At 40.6% G+C, this 22,321-nt stretch overlaps 1 protein-coding gene across 1 annotated transcript in view; it reads left to right on the top strand.

Annotated features, from left to right (window-relative positions):
• The window catches only part of nell2a (neural EGFL like 2a), a 126,088-nt gene that overhangs the window by 10,136 nt on the left and 93,631 nt on the right, over nucleotides 1-22,321 (top strand). Inside the window, exons 3-10 of the mRNA XM_050074007.1 lie at nucleotides 2,178-2,328; nucleotides 3,753-3,926; nucleotides 6,354-6,450; nucleotides 10,243-10,315; nucleotides 12,460-12,542; nucleotides 12,960-13,088; nucleotides 18,217-18,319; nucleotides 21,883-21,974. Coding sequence (XP_049929964.1) covers nucleotides 2,178-2,328; nucleotides 3,753-3,926; nucleotides 6,354-6,450; nucleotides 10,243-10,315; nucleotides 12,460-12,542; nucleotides 12,960-13,088; nucleotides 18,217-18,319; nucleotides 21,883-21,974 — 902 coding nt within the window. The remainder of the gene's footprint in view (nucleotides 1-2,177; nucleotides 2,329-3,752; nucleotides 3,927-6,353; nucleotides 6,451-10,242; nucleotides 10,316-12,459; nucleotides 12,543-12,959; nucleotides 13,089-18,216; nucleotides 18,320-21,882; nucleotides 21,975-22,321) is intronic.

Here is a 22,321-nt window from a genome sequence, read left to right as displayed (position 1 = left end):
TGGTGCAAACAGGAGCATATGAGCTAACTACACAGAAAATGCCCTCCCATCCACACTGGCACCATTAGCCTTTCACTTCCTGTCCTCAAATCTGTAGCTCCATATCTGTAGTCCGACACCAAGCCAAGGAGAAAGTATCTGATCCACTGATCCAATTTTGGGATATCTGATACGAGCTACCACATGTTTGGTACAATGTTTGTTAGCATTAAGTTGTTATCTAATGATTTTAGCAAGTGGACGACTTCCAGTCTCGTTTGAGCTGAATGAGCTGACCTGATCTTGAAACCACTTAAGCTTCAAAGCAGCTCACTAGTTTCCTAATGCCTTAATTTGACAAACATCCTCATCATTATTTCAAGAAGTCTTGAGGCTACATCTACCATTTATCAAAACAAGTTGGAGATCAAAATGGTCAACCAACTTGCAAAACTGATTTTAATAACTTTAGTGCACAAAGTGTTTGGCCTGTAGCTTCCTAAAGTTTAAAGGGGACTTATATGCTCATTTTCAGGGTCAAACTTTCTACTACTCAAAGTTTCTACTAGAACATGTCTACATGCTTTAATGTTCAAAAAATACTTAATTTTCCTCTTACTGTCTGAGCTGGAACACCTGTAGCCACTCTCTTTCTCAGAGACTCCATTTTAGCACCTGTCTCTTTAAGCTCCCCTCCCAAAAAAGCTCTTTCTGCTCTAATTGGTCAGCATTTTGGGGTCTTCCGTATTTCTGCGTCTCTCCCAAGCCCCCGGGAACAGTGCCAGGCTTTAAAGCCATATTGACATAGTGGCCAAACTGTTGAATTACACCTTCACGTAATGCCAAGGGGCCCAAAAGTAAGCGCACGTTTCTAGCGGCTTGCTCTTTGGGCCCACTGATGCGGAAGATCCGGGGATTTTTATACCGGGAAGTTGAACTTGTTTGGTGTCATGTACCACTGAGCAACTTTCATAGGAATCAATGGGTCCCTGCCTCCAACACTGTGATTAAACTAAAATCTCTACAGCCCAGCATGTTGCAGCAGGATTATGATCCGAAATCAGAGAGAAATGACGTTAGCATGTAGCTACATGTAGCAGTATAGGCTACATGTAGCACACTTTGCAGTAACGTGCCTGGAGCAGATGACCATGTAAAGACATCAGTCACGATCTAACATCAGCTTATGTCAGTGTAAAAATAAAGTAGAAACAGAGTGTTCAGAACGGTCCGAAGCCTGAGGTATTTCTTACATACGTTTACCTCATTATTTGAAACTTGGGTCACGATTAATATGAACATAAGACTTAATAATATTGTGAAAAAAAGGAAAAGCATAATAGTTCCCCTTTTAAATTAACACAGATTTGAGTCCTGTAAAATATGTCATTATATCAAATGTTCACTGAGGCTATAACATTTTTTAAAAGAACATATGAAACATTATGAAACATTAACATTACATTTTTGTGTAAGAATGTGCAGCGTCTTGTTTTATCATTCATAAATTAAATTTCATTAAGACTTTATGTGAATACATCAAATATTTACAGCCCATGGCCTGTGACATCCCAACTGAATAATTTTCTTGTTTGATCATTTGCATCTCTAAAATGTCAGCACAACATTTCACTTGATCACAACATATTTTGACATATTTCATATGCTACAACATATGCAACAGAATATTTTAAGATTGCCTAATTAAATAGCTGTCAGTTGCTATTGCTCATCGGTGTTTTCATTCCACAAATTAATGGGTTAAATAAAGAACGATCACTGATGTATAAGTTACTGAGAGCAGGGAAGTTTAGGTTGACAACATGTGTAGATTTTGTCTCTGTAAAATAGACATCTTACTCCACTGCAATGTGTGTTATGTGACAATTCAAGTCATCCTGTCTTTATTATATTCAGTAAGTGTCTTTGTGAGAATAATAAAGCATATATATTAAGGACACATTGTTAGTTCTAGTTTTTATTGCCATAACGGTAATGTTTTGAACCCTAAATTGCTCCAGATGGTCAGGGCAGCACCTTGCATGGTAGCTGGCTGCTGCCCGTGTGTCAGTGTCTGTGTGTGAATGGGTGAATGAGAGGCGAATTGTAAAGCGCTTCTGGATAAAAGCGCTATATAAATGCAGCCATTTACATTTAGCCATTTGCATAATATCTGATATTTTCTGTCTCCACTGCAGGGTCTGCCAGGGAAGTGATGGCTCCTGTTGAAGTCTCAGAGCAAATGGTCCAGAAGCTGAGAGGCAAGAATGAGTTTACTGTGCTGGCGACCCTCAAACAAGATCACCTTAACTCTGGGGTCATCCTCTCTATTCATCACTCTGAGCACAGGTATGAATGCTTTACATTTCACAGTATAATGTGGTTAAAACATGTTTTATTAAACACAGAAAAAGGCGAGCCAATGCCAGTCATTCAAATCATAACCACATCTTTTATTTGGATGTACTTGCTAATATATAACAGCAATGCATATAGATCAAATTTTCAAATTAGTGTTGTATGCAAGGTGAAAATACTTCTTGAAAACATTAATTAAAGATGCGTATTTTAGCAGTGTGAGACGAAGCAAGAGCAGAAATGTCACATGGAATACGGTAAAGCTGTTTGTAAAGCCCCACTGATAAACCATAATTAAAGTTGTTTTCTAAATTTAGTACCACTCTCTGTTTTGTCTTATCAGCAGTCTGTAATATGTTGATTGAAACCTGAATATTTGTATTTGATGAGCATTTAGATGTTTTACACGCCAGTCGAGTAAACAAAGCAAATCACCCCGTATGCCAACGCATTATTCACAGTCCATCAACGATCCAAACATTGAGTCTGTAATCGTGGATCGAAAACTGATGAGACACTATCTGCAGTTAGCATGCTAATGTTTTCCATTAGTTTGTGGTAGCTGAGCCGTTGGATGATCAGAACGGCAATCTGAATCCCCATAATGCGTTGATTGAACAGTTTGTACATTAAAGTCAGTCCTGAGAAGAGAGCTTGCGGGGATGTTAATGACTTTCCCCGCTGCTGATTAGCTCTCCCAGCCATTCATATGCAACAAAGCAGCACTGCATGGTTTCATTTGAAAACACGGGAAACACTAACTCAGAGTCAGAAGTGTTAGCCTGTGCGTTTATGGAGCCGGGATGATCGTGCATGCATGGCTGGGGGAGAGTAAATCTATTAGATTTGGTTTGCAGATAAATCAATTCTATTGCCACACTCGCATGAGTGTCTATTTTTCTTTTGAATAATGTTTCAAGCAAATGACTCCAGTTTAAATAAGTCTGTCTTTAAAGGCAGAGGGGGTGAGTGTGTATCGGCAGCTCTTTCCATTAGTGTCACTATGCTGGGTGAATCTCAGTGGTGTGGAGAAGGGGATTCTGTAGGAATACTAATACGCCAATGTAAAGAGTTGAACCTCTACATGTGAGCTATTGTTGTGTGTTGCTGACGTTGCACTTAACAGCCATATAGTGCCATTATGCTTGACTAGTGATGTGATTAAATTCTAAATGGTGTTGCAAATCAGAGTGCACTGCTTGGAAATGAGTGACATGTATCTCTCTGCACTGTGCTTAGAGGAGCCCTGACTTTGGTGATGCATGCATGTTTTTGTGTGAACAGAAATTAGAATGCGGTTCCAGTAATGAGACTTTAATGCAACGAGACGTGGTGTACAATGCAGCGACTGCAGATCCTCAGTGAAACTGTCATTCTGTGGCTGTTACTAGAAGCAGGTTGCTCGCACTTTGCAGGTTCTTGGAGCTGGAGAGCAGCGGCCAGCGCAGTGAGGTGCGTCTTCACTACCGTACCAAAGGCCAACAGCCCCACACTGAGGTGTTCCCGTACAGCCTGGCTGATGACCAGTGGCACAAGGTCTCTGTGGCTGTCAGCGCCTCTCATGTCATACTACATGTCGACTGCAACAGGTAAGATGCAGGGGATGAATTTACATAGTAGATGTGACAATAAAATGTTGAATAAATGTGTTGTAATTTAGAAGAGTACAAATGTAGAACATGATCCAGAAAATGCAAGTGTGTTCCCAAACTAACTTTAAATTCTGGATGCACCAATTCCATATAATGCACTGGTATCAGCCCCAATATAGATCTTATTAAGTGGATCAGGTATTGGCCGTGATGTGATCAATCCACATTATATTATGTTATTTTGTCATTATCATTATATAAAACAGTGTCTCCGCTATCAGTTACATTCACTGAGTCATGAAAACCCATAGTGATACCTCCCCCTGTGTTACCTTAAATAAATCATTCCAGCGAGTTCTACGCAGTGAGTCAGATTTTAAATTTGGGTACCGGATTGGCACTTGTTATTGGCATATAGCCTATAGAGTTGAGTTATTTGAATCAGGAGAGGGACATTTAGTTTGCTGCTACTTTAAATGATCGTCTATAATGGCCACATAGCATCTCTGTTTTTGTTCCGAGCTTAAAAATTTCCATGTCTTTGGTTAAAACTTTTTTAAAATTGGTAAATGGAAACATTTTAGCACGGAACACTTTGCTGTTATACAGTGAATAGGAACTTTAAGACCCAGACACACCAAACCGACATCAAAGATATTTAGCTGAGTGTTGCGTCACCTCATGTTGCCTGTGTCTCAACCAAAAAGTTTTCACACAAACACTGCAAAGACTACAACCGATGGCAAACCAGCATATGTGCTCTGCGCCTGCGTGAGAGGAAGTAACTCTCCACACCAGCAGACGGCAGTAGTCTGTAATCGTCATTCAAAAAGGGAAACCAGAAAGCCATCTTGATGTTAGTTAGCCAGTTAGCACATTAACGACACAATCCAGTGCTGAAGGAACAGAGCATATTTACTGTGTGCCAGTAAACAACAACACAAACCATCAGGAAACATTTCTGCTAAAGAGTTCAATGGCTAATGAAAAATATTCTTACCTTATATGAGCTTGTTTCAGTTTTCACTCCCTCTTGACATTAGCCTTTTGTTTGCTTTCCTTACTAACACTTCTCTTATGGTGTGCTGAGCTGAACTGCATATCAGTGTGATTTCATTTACTGGCGGGTTCTGCCGTCTCTAACGCTGATTCAACATGCTAAAGAAGGATGAAAAAAACTGACAATGACCGACAAGGGCAAACGCTGCAGGACACACCCCAAAGACAAGGATGACCAAGTGTTAGTGTTTCTCACCCCAGAGGTTGCCACTTAGGTAGAACAGGAGTGTGCAACCTCTGGGGCTGAAAAAATAAGCCAACATGGAAGTGCCGAAAGCTGCAGTTCTGCTAATGGCCACTTGAGGCTCATTTTGAAAGCAAAGCACAATCTCCATAGACCTCCACATTAAAATGCCAAACTTCACAGCAGAAATAAACACTGTCTACTGTGTGGTACAAGGAATGTTTTCGTTCTCTGTAGCTAAGTTCCCTCTTCATTACAACTGTACTTTATATAACTCACCTGTCTGCATTTTATCAAGGCTTATATTTATGCATTATTTAAGGACATTGAGTGACAGGCTGTCTGCTGATGGTGCCCTCGGGCTCTCAGTCAGATTTACCCCTCGCTCCTCCACAGATCAAACCTCTTGTTCAAATATTGTCTCCTCTGGATGGAGACAGCCAAAATGCCAAATGAGAATGTATGAAAATTGGAAGACTGAGAAGACTGGGAAGCCATTCTCAGTGACGTGGGTCAAAATCACTGATCCAAAATAATGAGTCAACTCGCATCAGGCAACTCTCCTTCACTACCCTCCTTTTCGGGGTGTAATGTCGGCTGGATGCTGCCCTGCTTTTGTGAACTGGCTTTTCTGTCAGGGATGGAAAAGTAATTTAATCATGCAGAATTTTAAACATAATTTAACCAACTCCTGGAGAGGAGAGAAAGAGGGAAGAAGGAGAGAAGACAGTATATGGGTGGAAAGAGATAAAACTGAGACTTATTTGCTAATTATCCCCTGTAATTAAATGTAATTCTGTGGTTTAGCAACTGCGCCACAGACTGGAGTCTTTGCTGACAGTGACACGTAGAGTGTAACCTCATTTAGCTGTCACATATAAATGGGTTCAATGCAGGTCAAACGCACCTTGAGTCGACACGCGTCGTACGTGCATCTGCTGTATGAAAGGAGTGTTGCTATTTGTGTGCTAAGAGCCTCCTTGGCACAATAAAAGAAGCAGACGGCAACACCGTGTGTATCAAGGAAAGCATGTGGCTATCTATACCCTCCTCAGGGAAAGAGTTAAAAGAAGGATTTAACAGGACAGGACCTGCAGTGCGGGAGGGACTTGTTATTCTAAATGGATGAAAATAGCTTCGAAATAAAAAGAAATATTAACAGTGATGTATTTGTTTTGCAGGATCTATGAGCGGGTGGTGGAAGCCCCCTACATGGACATACCTGAGGACGCTTCCTTCTGGCTTGGACAGAGAAACGCCGCTCATGGCTTCTTCAAGGTTGGCCCTGGCGCACAAACTTCCCTCTCAGAGTATGAATGTTGATGCCCGTCCCGATCTGCGATAAATGATTCAGAATGGCAAGAGGGAGTAATGCATCTCAGCTGTTGCATCAGCTTTTCTCCCCTCACTCAATCTTGGTTTTATACTGTATCTTCTCCCTCTTTGTTTGGCTTGTTTGGTTTTATTTATTGTAGCTGTTGGATTTAATTGCGTGCATTTCTCAAGGCTTACCATTTTAATTTGAGGGTTGTTCTGCCCACCCTAGGAATTGACTTCTTTTTTGTGTCATTGTTTGTTCCCTTTCCCTTAGTCTGCAGCTAAGCCCAGTGCAATTATCTCAGCAACCCCCACAACGCTGATTTGGGAGAAATCATTAAATAGCCTCTGGACTATGCTCATTAAGCTTAGTCTATAGTATTGTTTATCAGGCGGGGAGACATATATCGCCTCTCCCAGACTGGACTGCACTCTAAAATTTCCTACCTGGGGAGACATACCGGGGCAAAATGTCAGCTTACCGGCAACTATAACTATTTTAATCAGTCCGCTGGTGACTGGATCTGTGTTTGATGGTGTCGGTGATGTTTGTGTGTGTGTATACCTGTGTGTATGTGTGTGTTAATGCTTCACACATTGTGTCCCGGCTGTTGAATTTCCTCTGTGTTAATTGGTAGAAGGAGGAAGCCTTGGAGGTCACCCACTAATCTTGTCACGTAGCAGCATCTCTCCTCGCCACTCTCTGAAGCCTTGATTAGTTGCTAGGAAGACTCGTCTCCCTTTAAAACACGCTGCTTCATTAGCGCACGTGCACACACACACACACACACACACACACACACACAGTTCTGTACGTGGGTGTCAGCTGAAGACGAGAAAACCTCATCCCTAACAGTAATAGTAAAGACTTTAATCAGAATGAGCGAATCTGCAGTTCTGCTCCACAGCTCGATAAATATCTTCTTTACAGTCCACACACATCGCGGGAGGGGCTAAATCTATTTTACCTCACTTATCTAGTGACAGAATTTTTGATTTTCATCAGTGGTGTGTCATTTGTAGTGGATTTGTATGCTGATGTAGCAAATTGTTCTACACCCCAACTTCAAAGGCTGAAAACAATTTACTTTTAATTCGGGCAAATCCCAAATGCAGCCACAAACAGAAACAGTTAAAACTTGCAAATCAGGTTTGATTTCACAGTCACATTTCATTCTGGAGTTATTTTTCAATCTAGCTGGGATGTATCGCCTCATAATTGTTTGTGTTTCGTAGAAAATGTATGCTCCTGCATCAGAAGTGATTCAGCCTTCCCTCTGCCTCTTGTTGTTTTTCACAAATTCACATTTCAGGTACAGATGGGAAAACCGTCAGCATCCCACATGTTGCAGTAAACAGAGTGTCACCGACACAGAGGAATCACTTTGGAGAGTTCAAAATGTCTCGCTTTTTTACAGTTGCCAGAAGGTGCAAAGCAAAGTCTAGCAACTGGTTGTTTTGATAGTGCTGCATTCAAACACATCCTCGGCTTAAACACACAGGGAAATGAAAAATACATTTTTTGAGTTTCTAATCCTGTATCCCTTTGTTCAAATATAAAAATAATTTATTTTAGAGTATTGCTTTCCTTCCTGTGAAACATCAAAGTATTCTTTATAATCCACTCTTAACTTAGGGGTGTATACTTACATTTGTCCAATCAATGTGATCAGGGGCAACTACCTAATGCTGCCTATCATAGAAATCCACACTGGACCATTAGCTAGTTGATTGTAGGATGTAAGAGGTGAGTTTTCAGTTGGCATTTTTTACATTTCTAAATGAACGTAACTGACTTCTAATTTATTATAAGATTAGTGACAGCTCCTTATCTCTCTTCAGCTCTGCATCATGCCGTTTTCAGCCATTAGTAAGTATTTCAGCACTGGAAAGATGGTCCTTTCATAAAAAAGGCTGTCTTGCAGTAGAAAGACACACATTTTTGTAATTGGTGCTACTAGAGACCAGAGGAAACAGAGGAAAAATGCTGTGGCCTACAACTACCACAAAGCACTGCACCACACTGGACCAATAAACGCTCTCACTGGTGGGTGAGGTAATGTGAGCTTGTCCGTTTTGAGATAGGAAATAATATGGCAGCCACCTGGTGACAAGCGTTCTGGAATTACAGTTAAATGGTAACCTTAATGAAGTTTCTGAATATGTTTTAGGTGAAAAATAGGGAAAGCATAACAGAATATTTGTTTATACTTTATCAGCACTTCTTAGTTTTGCTATTTGAGTTCACATTTTTCAGTTTTCATAATATAGGAAGCAGCGTGGTGCCCACTTTCTGTTCACAAACTCTCATATTACAGCCAAACAGTGCACTAAAATATGTTTCTGAAGACGTTTTAGGTGAGAAATAGACAACACAGTAACAGAATCTTGGTTTATATTTGATCAGCGCTGCCTAGTTTCGCAGTTTATGGAGTTTGGTCTGAGTTTTAGAGAGACAGGGTGGGTTTCTTTCTCGATCCACTTCTATACCCTTTGTGTCTATGGTGGCGGGCGAACAAAAATGAGGAAGTACAGTCTGTAGTTCAAGCAACAGCCTTAGAGCCAGCGAAAATCTGCCTGTTTTGCATCATCTGGTAAATTTGAGCTGGGAGATGAACGGGGAGATCTGGGTGCTTGTAAGATGGAGGGAAGTTTACCACAGTTGATTTACATGAACTACTGACACTGTTATGATACAAAGCTGGTTGAAAATCTGCAAAGCATCCGTCTAAGTGATCCAATCAAATTTAAAGGATCTTGCGACTTCTATATGTCACATTACTGAAGATAAAGATGCATCAAATGCTGTTTGACTTAAACATCATACTCGCCAAAAAGCCCACATGTACGTAGGTAGCATTAACGCAGTATTAATCACAGATTACTGTAGATGCATGATGGAAAATATGTGCGATGGCTGCAGATAAACGTAAAGTCTGATGGTTTCATTGCAAGTTTGACAGACACAACTCCAATCTGCTTCCATTTCAGCGTGTTGCCGTGAAAAATCAGCAAATCATTTCCGCAGGATTTTAAATTTATGGCCGGTAAATTGAAGTGGCAAGACAATTTAAAAAACAATTTCTCCTAAGTTGCACCGCTCCACTTCTGTAAGGGAAATAAATGCACTCAAGGAATGAAATGGCCCAGGTTGCCATGGCGACAGGGCACCGTGTGCGTATGTGTATACGTGTATGTGTTTCGGCAACAGGACGAAAGGCTATCAATTGGGTGTTATGAACCAAATTGAATCTGTATCTCCTGTTTATGCTTATCAGAGGAGATTGGAGGGAAAAAAATAAAAAATCCATCTCCCCACTAAAAGTCCCCACATCATTGGGTCACTTAACTTCCTGCTGGTGTCCGGTTATGAGATGATTCATCCGAGCGACAACATGGGAGACATATTATCTCACAACTAACTCCTCTGTCTCTCACTCCCCAGATTGAAAAATAAATTTGCACTCGCTCTCAGATTTACTGCTGTTTCACTGTGTTCAGTTTTATGATTGTAGCAGTTATCAAGGCTCTCATGTACAGGGTTGTTGGTTTTGTGTTTGCATGTCTTGCACACGCTCTGGTTTCACGTTATCTCGTGTGGAAAATACACCATAAGCACACTTAGACACCACTGCCCCTCACGGTCCTTATCCACTTACTACACATTAACATGCTTCATCACATTTTTATTGCCCGTCTGCCTTCTGTAAGGTGTTGTTCTCCTTGATTGAAATGTTGGATGTGTGTCCGCAGGGGGTGATGCAGGACGTGGAGATCCTGGTGATGCCACAGGGTTACATCTCACAGTGTCCAGACCTGAACAGAAGTGAGTGCAGCCTCTTACTTAACACACTAAAGAAGCATTTCACTGAGTGTTTAGTTTAATTTAAATTAAATTACCTCTGGCACTTATTTTGCAAGGCACTTGATTGCACTGATTTGCTTTTTTATTTAAATTTTTGTAAGGCTTTTTACTCACTGGATTAACACAGCCTTAAAACAGCTTCGCAATCGAGAAACAATTTTTCCCTCGATGAAACTTTGGTTAATAAAATGTTTTGCAAATAGTCAATCAGTTGGTATAATGGAGGATTTCTGCAGTCTGCCCTTAGGAGGTGTGAAATGTCTTTTTGTGATACAATGATGCAGCTTCTTTTGAGTTCATATGGCGAAAGTTCAGAGCAAAGCAAACTCTTATGTGTCCACAGCCTGAAGGTTATCTGTATAAGGAACCCATCTTACTCATTTAAGCAATTAGAATCAGTAAAGAAGTGTATTACTTAATGAAAATCTCAATTCAGCATGACTTTAAGTATGTGGTAATTGGTGAATTTTTTTAAACCTTTATTTTATGTTTGTCAGTATAAAACAAACGCTCAGTACATCATCTTAACAACTCCGTCACAAATATCTTCACAGGTAGAAAAACAAAAACAAGTGCTGGGACTTCAACATTACTTGTTAAATAAAATACATATATACAGCGACAGAGGGTATACTGCTAATTAGGGCTGCAACTAACCATTATTTTCATTGTCTACTAATCTGTCGATTATTTCTTCGATTAGTCGACTAATCATTTTATAGAAAAATGTGTTAAAATGTTGAAAAATGTCGGTCTGTCTCTCACAAACCCCAAAATTATGTCATCTAATGTCTTGTTTCGTACTCACGCCAAAGGGTTTTAGTTCACCGTCATGGGAGAGTGTGTAAAGCTGCCAATATCTGAACGTAAGAAGCTGCAATAAGAGTATCTTGGGGTACTTTTATAGTACTTTTCTATGAAAAATGACTCAAACCGATTAGTCAACTACTAAAATAGTCACCGATTATTTTAATAGTCGATTAGTCATCGATTAGTCGACTAATCATTGCAGCCCTAGTGCTAATTAGTTAGATTATTTCAATTCACTACTCTTGAGATACTCGAGTACATGACTCCAAATTCTGACAAATATTTGAGTCTTATTCTTGTTAGAGAGCCATAATCCTTCTCTCATCTGTTCATTTCATTTAAAATATGTCCCTTAGCAGCCGACTCTTAAGTCGGAGTTGTCCAAATTTCCCCCAAGTACCTAAACGCACCAGCAGTGGAGCCTGTCCCTGTTTTGCAGCTGTGTTGTCGAGCACGTTCATGTCTCTGCAAGTTGATTTTCATACTGAACTGACAAAAACTAATACCAAATATTTGAAACTTATTCTTATTAAAAAATGTTAACCTTTCTCAATACAATACATTCATCAGCTCTCCTATCCACATATCACATGTTGGTGCACAGTCTGACTTCCACATAAGTAGAATAAGTTTCCTTGCCACAACATACTAAATGAAACGGCCTGAGTTTCGTGGCACTCGTGGCACTTAGGACAGCAACTAGTGGGTGCTGCCATTTTTGACACATTGCAGTTACCAGAGATTAATTTCTAGTGCAGCAACGCCCGTTTTCCTGGATGTTATCATGATACTTCACAGGTGGCACTATTTCCTCTGTCCGTTCCACCACAGTAGTTGCTGCAGCTCATGCTAACTATCTAGTTGAGCAGTTTGCCACAGACAAACTGCTTCTCCCGCTGACAGGAAAGACACACAAACATCCCACGGTTTAAAATGATTTTCACACAGATTTTATGTCCCCCACGCATCCAAAAGTTGCCAGAGGACAGCGCTTAACTGCAGTTTACAGTAAATGAGGTGCTCTTGCAGAGAGGACGCCTCAGAATATGTTTCCAGTAATAGAAAGTGAAGAGAGAAATTGCAGCGAGCTGCTGCTGATGTCACTTGGAGTTAATTTGTGAGTAGATAAATAAAATGAATAGCTGAGTTACATGATGTTTGTGCTGTAGATAGTATTTATTTTTGTATTATTGAGTTTTAAATCCTATTTTTTTATAGAAGTTAATGCTAAACCACTATGATATACGACTATGCATGCTAAATTACAGTATGCTGTCTTGACTTTTGTGTCTTAGCATGCCCAACCTGCAATGATTTCCACGGACTCGTGCAGAAAATAATGGAGCTGCAGGATATCCTCGCTAAAACGTCCAGCAAGGTAATGTAATGTGATATAACGTGTCTTAATTTGACATTTAGCCCACAGATGTTGCATTATATTCAACAAACAAAACAGTAATTACAATTTAAATTGACTGTTACCATTGCAAATTGTGCTATAGCATAAAATATCCACTGTCAGCGTGCTGCTGTCATTAACATTCATTGCAACAGGCGGTCAGTGACATCTTACCATTAGACGTTGGCTATTGTTCAAGTATTTTCTGTTCTGATGCAGAGACTCTGTGTAAATGGGGTTAATGGTGCCTAATGACTTACCTTTGTTATGCCATTGGTTTGCTTTTGAAGCTCTGCTTTCTACATGTGAATATAGACACACCACGAGGCTGACTCTCATCTTCTCTCCTTCTTGCCTTTGTGTCTTTTTGTGGGGGGGCTGGGATGGCGTGAGCAGCTGTCCAGGGCGGAGGAGAAGATGAATGGGCTGGATGGCTGCTATTGTGAGAGAACCTGCAGCGTCAAGGGGGTCGTCTACAGGGAGGACGAGGGCTGGACAGATGGCTGCAGGAACTGCACATGCACGGTGGGGTTTTACTGTGTGGATGTGTGTGTGTGTGTGTGTGTGTGTGTGTGTCAGTGTGTGTAAAGGGAATACTGGATCTGAAATTATGTGCCTGTCATCCTGTGTGTGATTGTGTGGCTGTTTCATGCATATAAACGTGTTTACAGGCATGTGTCATAAAATAAATAGTTATGTGTGAATGTGTGGGTGAATTTCCTCGTGTGTGTACATGTGAGCCTGAGAGAATGGGAGAACATGCATTTTTCATCATGTCTGCAACAGTGTGTGTTGTTTTGTGTCTGTGTGACACATCAGTTGTGTGTGTGTGTGTCTGGGTGTATGTCTACATTTACACATTCGTCGCTCCCATTGTAGGTCGTGGCTTTTGTTTCGCTCCCGTGTTCATCAAGTGTGTGAAGGTGGGGGTGTGTGTGGGTGTGTTTTGGTGGGGTGGAGGTGCAGAGTGCAGGGGGCCCCATTGTCGGCAGCTTGTATTCTCATTATTTCCTTGCGTTAGGGGCGGGTTGCCCCAGTTACCCGAGAAAAGATACTGTATTGAAAACCTCTACAGTGCTCAGGATTAGACACATTAACAACAGTGCTTAGTAATGCTCAGTTCTCTCAAGGGTCTACTTTGCGCTACATAAAGTGTGAATAATTGCCAAAAAAGAGAATTAGAAGCGATGGGAGATCTGGGGCTTGTACCACATCAGCAAACAGATTTCACCCCCTGTCAGTTGACTCAGCTTTGGAACATAAAACTCATTCGCTGCTACTGAACTCCTCCAACCAGCCAATGGGATGCCTTCGCGCACCGCTACCTCACATGCAAAAAAAAAAAAAAAGGAAATCGCATATCTCTCAGTGCACCGCACCTAATTGCTCTTGACAGATGATAATTATCATCAGGGATTTGTTCTGCCCACTCATCCAATGAAATCGTTTCATTCCCCGGGAACGGTGCGTTGCCATTCCTGGGCCACAATTAAGGAATTAGATGGGATATGTTCCTTACCTTATGTGTGGCAATTAGCTGTGACCTTTAAAATTCAAAGGTCATGCATTAAGATGTTATCAATTATGTGGATCAGGTCCATAGATGTTGCTGTCACAGAGCTTTCATCCGTGGAAGCAATGTTAATTACAGACACAGCCGGAGAAACGCAGATCGTATTAAAATATATTACATTTACAGGTTGTGAGCAGGTTTACGACACAGGGATTCCACTGTTATAAAGAGAAAGCATGCCGTGATTTTTGCCATATACCTTGGGAATGGAATAATCTGCAAAAAGATCTAAAGGTAGAAACTTTAATATCCACTGATGAATTTAAGGGCTTCATAAAGACTGCAGTGATGGAGGCATGTGGTTGTTTTTCTTGAGAGGCCTCTGTGTTTAATAGCTTCTATTTTATTGTGCTTTTTGTGTATAATGTTGTATTTTAGTATGCTGTGATTTTGCACGGCTGCAACCTTGGCCAGGTCTCTCTTGTAAAAGATTTTTTTTTTTTTAATCTCAATGGGGCTTCTGGTAACATAAAGGTAAAATAAAACTTTTCAAAATGCAACACAATGAGGGAGAAGCAGAGGGCCTGGTCAAACCAGCTTTTATTATGCTGAAATCAAAGTCCAGAAATTCAAGTACAAAAATGCCAAAGATATATTTTACGCCGGGAGCTATTATTATTTCCTGTTAGCCTATGCCTTGGGGCCTTATAATTTGATAACGAGCACCCCCAACTCGGGGCCGTTTGGTCCCAGGGGGCCCAAACCTCTTTTTTTGGGATGTGTTTTTGTTGAAATTATGTAAATGCAAATATTAGGGCACTACAATGGCATTAATAGTCATACAAGTATGAAATTTGGCAAGGAGTATCCTGACACAAAGGGAAAAGTAGCAAAATAAGATTCTGGTGCTTGCTGCCATTTATTTAAAAAATATCACTCACAATGTCTAAAAAAAACAAAAAAATGTGTGTGCGTTTGACACATTCTTATTAAAAATGATTATTTTTCATCACTTTGTGTTTAATATCACTGCTTCACTCATACATTGAAAACTTCCCATGTTGATAAACCTCATTTTGAGCCCAAGTTGACCTTTCTTTTAAAAACGAAACGTTGATCCTTACAATAAACATTTGAGGAGCTGTAACAGTGTGCGGACTTCACCTTTTTTAAAAGTCTGTTTGCTTGTTGGTCCCACACCTGTGATACTTTGGATGTGCATGCTCTACCCTACTTTGTGACTTCAAGTTGACCTTTCTACCTTGAAAATTAAACTTGCTTTGGCCTAATTTGTCACTATACCTCATATCGGAGGAAACTGAATATTCAGTCACTGGCCTTCCAGAGAATCTACTTGCCAGCAATGTGAACCTGGAAGTGTTGAGTTCCCCAAAGTTTTAGGTTAGAAATGTACAGAATGGGTCCCCAGCATTTGGAAACTGGCAGATACTAACTGGCATATGTTGGGAAATTTGCATAATTAGCATTGATTAGCATAATCACCTATGTAGACTATATATCAGCAAATGCTTGGCCGATTTGCACAGCATTGGAGTGGTTAGGGGGGTTATTGAGGATGCTGAATCCATCTCTGACATTCTCAAAATTCAAAATAGCTGTTTGAACCAGATGTATTCTTATTTCAACTCCCAGGGGGCTCATTTTGATTCATTTTAAAGGTTGATTGGATTGGACAGATAACTTATGCATCTGAAATAATTAACTTTAAAATGGTTGTGTGTTACAATGAAAGCAATTCACTAAACGATGCAGAACACGTGCAGTTTTATTCACAGAACATTGCACTCTGAGGTGACTTACAATTGGCTATCAGGGGCAACAAAGGCAAGTACCACACCAGACTAGAATAATGTGACTATGGCTATAAATACCATCAGAAAAAGACAGATAGTAGTGTAAGTTAAAAATGATAAACAGGCACTAGTGTTGTCAGAAATGCTGATTTATCGATTCATACCAATACTGAATATTTGAAAAGGTTTCATTTTCTGCAGTATTGATGCACCAGTACCAGCTCTTATTGTTGATGTTTACTACAGTCATTTTATTTGGCATCTTTGTACATAAATGATGTCTCCTTTACATTGTGTGTCCACCACAGTGAGAAGCTATTTTTCAGTTTTAAAATGTCTCAGTTAGTGCTGTAGACAGTGTGGTCACAGCTCAGTAATTACCAGTTTTAGTATTTATCAGTCTGGATGGTTTTGGTGTGAGTTGCAGACTGTTGGAGATATCGGCTGTAGAGACGTCTGCCTTCTCTTGAATATAATGAAAGTAGATGGCACTCGGCTTGGGGTGCTCTGAGTGCCAAAAAATATATCTGAAAATCTCAACAGCAACGTCTCTCTCATGAAATCATGAGATAAGATAATCCACAGATCTTGTTGGTGAGCAGTTTTATATAGGAACTATTTTCTTACCACCAAACTACACCTGCCAACCGTATCACTGTGCAGAGGGAAGCATGCATCTACTCATGGCCGAGAGGCTCTTGACAGCAGGAGATGTAACCATTAATGGCGCCCCCTTCAGCTGAGCTGTAACGTTAGCTAGCTCAGTGGTGCTAGTTGAGCTGGCAGTGGACGTGTGCTACCTTCTGTGCAGTTATAAGGTTTGTGGGTGTGGTTTGGTGGAAAGAAAATAGTTCCTACAGTGTTTCCCCGATATACATGAAGATGTTGCTGTATAGAAATATCCCCATGTGCAATTAAGGCTATTTCTACTGTAAGCAGCCACCGTCGGGATGAGCAGGAATTATAAACTGAGCACCCCAACCGATCGGCCACTGGTTGTTATTGTCCAATTTTTGTTCTAAATAGTTTGAAAGCCAATCAGAAGAGCCACTCAGATGAGCACACAAGACAATACCTGCCGTTAAATTGGCTTTACTGGTCCGGCGGTTCTGATAAACTGTAGCTCACATTCATAGTTTACTGCTAACCCGACGTCCAGCTCACCTGCCGCCATGCACACACCACACTGAACGCTTCTGTAGAAGCTGCGAAACACTCTGCTGTTTTCTGATACAGCTTTGTTTTTACCTGTATGATGCCCACATGGTCAACATGGCATCTTTATGTTTACCAGCTGTATTTCATCTGCGTTTCTCCTGGATTTTGAGTCATTTTGTCCCTGGCACGCAGGGTCGATTAGGGAAGACTTGGGGTAGTTGTAACATTTTTTGGTTTTAATGTCATTACTCAAAAATCTCTTGAACTAGGGGCGTCCAGTAGCTCAGTGGGTAGAGCGGCAATGTCCCTGCCACAGCAGTCGCAGGCTTGACAGCCCTCCGCTGCATGCCGTCCTGCCAAAGAAAGCAAAAGCCAAAAAATAATAATCTTTAAAAAACTATTTGAATACAATATTTATGTAGGTAACTTGTCTTGTCTTTGTTGTACTTGTTAACAGTCATCAATTGTTTTAACAACCAATTCATTATATTGATTTAAACACTAGATGTTACATCTGCCCCCACATGTAGGAGTGACTGTAGTGGCATATATGGTATAGGAAGAATTTCATTGAATGTTTTTTGACATGTACAGCTGTATAAAAATATGCATCTAAAGCCCTTCTCACGTCAGCGGACGTGCTGAATATCCTCCGGCAGTGCCAAATAAAACTATGTGCATCAGCACTGCTGCTGGAAAAAAATCAAAGGGGAAACACTGGTTTTACCGTGAAACTGAAGGTCTGTGATTATCTTGAGTAACCAGGTCATGGTTTCTGGAAATAGACATTGCTGTTGAGTTTTTTCAAATGTATTTTTTTGGCACTTTGAGCACCACAAGCCGAGTGCCATCTAGTTCCATTATATTGGAGAGAAGGCAGACATCTCTGCTGCCGATACTCGGCAACTCACACCAAGAAACCTATGTTGGTAAATAACACTACAGGTAAGAGGAAAAATTCGTATTTCTATTTTGGAGTCAACTGTCTCTGAAAGGGATTCTTGTCAGAAACATTTATGTGTCAGAAAAAAAGAGAATATCTGCAGGTGTCTTCAGATTCTTTCACTGATATTGATGTAACATCAATATCAGCCTGAAATATCCAGTATCTGTCTGCCTGTAGTAGTCACTCTTTAAACAGCGTGTTGTGTTTCTCTCTCTTCACCAGAATGGCACGGTGCAATGTGAGGCCATCTCCTGCCCTCCCCCTCAGTGCCCGTCGGGCACAGCGCCTGCCTACGTAAAGGGTGCCTGCTGCAAGGAGTGCCAGCGTGAGTGGAGTACCCTTAACCTCGTCACCCTCCTACACTCATACAATCATGGACACAATTGCAGCACAAACACGCGCACACACAACAGCAAAACAACCACCACCACCACCACCAGATTTAGAGCACACATCACGCCTCCACAAGGGCTGCCTGACAATTGACCAGGCCTCTGCTGTGTTGCTAAGCTACCTCCTAACATGCCTCTTGAGATGAGTCCATCCTTTTGCATATACATGGACCAATCAATTATTCACTAGCTGGCTTCAAAACACAGATGGCCACCAGTCACACAGACATGAGCCAGTAAATCTTGGGATCGCTGCATGTGATGTAAAGTAGTTCCTATTTATGGCAGACATGTTGGGGCTGGGAGAAAAGTGTAGACGTGCGTAGAAATGTTTAATACCGGAGATGATGCGCGCTCTAAGTGGCGATAGTGTCGTCTTAAGTGACCATTTTTTAACTTTTGAGCCTTCGTGTGTTCTTGCTGGATAAATAATTCTGTTTCATCACATATCTACATAGAGGATCTGTTTTTTTTTTACACAAGCCTCTGAGTTCAGCAATGAACTCTTATTAGCCTCCTCACCGCAGCACTCTGCATCTCATATTCTCTCAATTCCCCTCTCAATAAAAATGGATTTTAGAGGATATTAGCTTTCTTCACCCCATTATTCTTCTGGTATTAACCCAAATGAAACTTAAAGAAACGTAATGGATTTGCTTTTAAGAGGCCCGACAGAGCTGCTTGTTAATGTATAGAACAAAGGAATTAATTAGCTTAATTCAGTATTAATAAGAGCGTTGTCACCTGCGACAGTTACAGAGCATATGAATGACAGAAAATTACAGTACGCTTTATGCATGTATATTTCCTAGTAGCTCCCGCTGCACATCTTGTGCAAGCTTACTTCACTCGATAACTTTCTCACCACACACTCCCACACACTGCTGCCGTTGCTCTCCTGCTTCCCTTGCAAAGCAAATAATAGACAAGATTTAAGTCTTTATCAGCAAGAAACCATTAGTCTTCGATTCTAATCAGCTTGCGTCGGCATCATTCCCACTGACCCATGGGTCGCGGCTGCAGCACAGGGGTTTTAAAATATGACTCCGAACCTGCTGCTGCGTTACACAAATATAAACACGTAGCTGGTAATCCCCTTAAACTCAACACCCCTGTGCTCACTTATCTCAACGAGGTAGACAAACACACAGCTAATTACGCATGCTCCGGCTTTGGGAGAGAAGAGTGCCGCAAGTTTCCTCACTACAAAGACATGATTCGCTCTCCAAATTAAAGCCTTATCTGGCAGCACAAGGCCTTGCAGGGAGGAGTTCTGAGTCTGTGGTTTTTTTTTCTGGGTTTTTTTTTTGATGGTCTGTCAAGTAGAACGTCAAATGGCTGTTTCAGAAGTCCTCTGCTTTCATGATACACCGCTTTGTGATAGGGCCTGACCTGCGGTGTCAATCATTTCTCTTCCTCATATCAGTCTGAATCTGTCTGACCCCAGCCGCTCATCAAACACAGACGTCCTGCCCATGTGATTATTTTTGCACCCCTCCCACCCTGGAATTATATGAAACGGATTCTCCTCAGTGCTGCAGCGAGGAGCGCTCTCTCTCTCTCCACATGTTAATTATTTCATTACTTCCTTAGTTGCTTAATTGGGTTTGATATGCTTGATTTGGTTTGAGTCCATTTACCTGAGGACTTTTAAGAAGCTGTAAATAACAAGGACAGATTGTATCATACATGTAAAACAGTCCTGTTAGATAAGACCCCTGCTGGTCCGACAGTGATCACAAAGAGGAGGAGATTTGGGTTAAGTATGAATATATTTGGGGGGGACGGTGGGATGAAAATGTGTGTAATTTATTTGAGAAGTTGCTTATTAAATCGCTTGACAAAATAGAATTGATTATGAATCTATTAATTGGGTAATAAATCAAGTAATTTGCTGTTGTTTTGTAAATTAATACAAAGATCTCACATTGGAATCTGGAGACATGATGTATTTGTCATATTTTTTTACATTTCATAGACAAGACAATCTTTTTTTTGTTGTGAACAAAAAACAATAAAACTATATCGAATTAAACTGAGAATTTCTTCAACAACAGATTTAAATCACATAACATATATAAATCTTAAAGCAATGCTTCACCCACAAAATGATCATTTGTATATCAGTCACTCGCCCTGTGTTACTTTGAATTTGCTTCTGTTTTTCTCGCATGCCTCCACGGTGAATAAAGAATCCCTCCAAAAAAGTAGAAACTTTGCAAGGAATTGGAGTCAAAGGAGGCAGCATTTGACAAAACTATATCAAAACATCCATTTACAAACCCTCACACATCCCCTGCAGTATAATCTAAGTCTCATTTATCCATTCATATGCTCAGTACTTCCCAAACATGAAACATGCATTTTCGCAAAAACGTTGCTATTTAAAACAATTCAGCATAAACAGTCTCAAACACATACGAGCAGCGCGCCTGGGCGAATGTGTACATTTGAACTCTGCTCAGTGGAAGCTACGAGCAGAGTTCAAATGTTACGCTTTCCTTGTATGTGAAAGTGTTTTAAATAATAACCATGTCTGGTAAGTACTGACCATACGACTAGATGACTGAGACTTTTTGATTTTAAGATTTTACTGATCCCTTTTAAAGCACGTCTGGATCTGGCCCAAGGCTGCGTTATTAAAATGTTGACCCCATATGACCCAGTTCGCAGCCTTAGATTCTCAGGTGGGGCCCTTCTGGCTGTTCCAAAGTTGTGGCTTAAATCTAAAGGTGACTGCGTCGCCATCAGGGCCCCTCGGCTTTGGAACAACTTGCCTGAGGAGATGAGGTTTGCGGAATCAGTGACCTCCTTTAAATCAATTCTCACAACCCATTTTTATAGACTTGCTTTTATGTGATGTCTTTTTATTCTCTCTTGATTCTCATTATTATTATTATTGCTTTTATTCTTTTTATTGTGTTTATTTTTGTTAATTTTTTAATATTTTTAATCTTTTTTTCTCATTATCATCTGTCTTCTCTCTGATATGTTTTTACATCTTATCTCGTGTCTAATTTTACATTAATTTTGTCTTGGTTTAGTTCTGCATTACTGTTTGGCTTTCTATTGTTATATTGCCCTTGAGGTATCTTGCTTATGCTTTGCTTTGTGCGTTAAAGCGCTTTGTAAACTCTTTTCTTTAAGGGGCTATGTAAATAAAGTTATTATTTGTAGTACTATTATTTTACTGTAGGAGTTTCTGTAAGTTCTCCACAAGTTCAACATGTCACATGTTGATGATTGACTGATATACAAATGATTATTTGTGCATGAAGTATTCCTTTAAGCTTCTGACAGCAACATGCATTTTAAATGTATTCCATCACAACATTCTTGGAGGGGTTATTTCATGTATTGCATTCACATGCCTTAAGACAGAACAAAACAATCTATGATATGAATGAAATGTGTTATTTTATGTGTATGTTTATCTTTGATGCGTCTGTGTGTTTATCTGCGCATACGCTGATGATGTTTCTGTGTCTCCTACCAGCTGTCTGCTTGTTTGGTGGGAGAGAGCTGGTGGAGGGGGATCAGAAGGCTGTGCGCGACTCCTCTGGCAGGTGCCTGCTATTTGAATGCAGGGTAAGTCATGTCAGCGCTCACACATACAGTACGCCTAGAGAGAGAAAGCGCGCACTTTCACATACTTATTCAAAATGATTTTATCAATCTCCTGCAGGAAGAGACACCACAATAACTCATGTAACCAAGCACTTCAGCTCTGATCATTTCCATGTAGCAGCGCATGACAGCTCACTAAATACTCACTCCACAGTTACCTTGGCCCAACCTGAGAGGATAAATGAAGCCTCGATGAGCCAGCATGCGAGATCGTCCACTTCAGCTGAATATCATTGATCTGGCTTGTCAGCGTTTTCTTTGTCATGTAAAGAAATTGGGCAGATCCCTCTAATTAAGTTTACATTTGC

This window comes from Epinephelus moara, chromosome 20, assembly GCF_006386435.1.
Source record: "Epinephelus moara isolate mb chromosome 20, YSFRI_EMoa_1.0, whole genome shotgun sequence".
NCBI classification, from domain to species: Eukaryota; Metazoa; Chordata; class Actinopteri; order Perciformes; family Serranidae; genus Epinephelus; species Epinephelus moara.
Note: the sequence above shows the minus strand (reverse complement) of the source record. Positions and strands in the feature narration are given on the sequence as shown.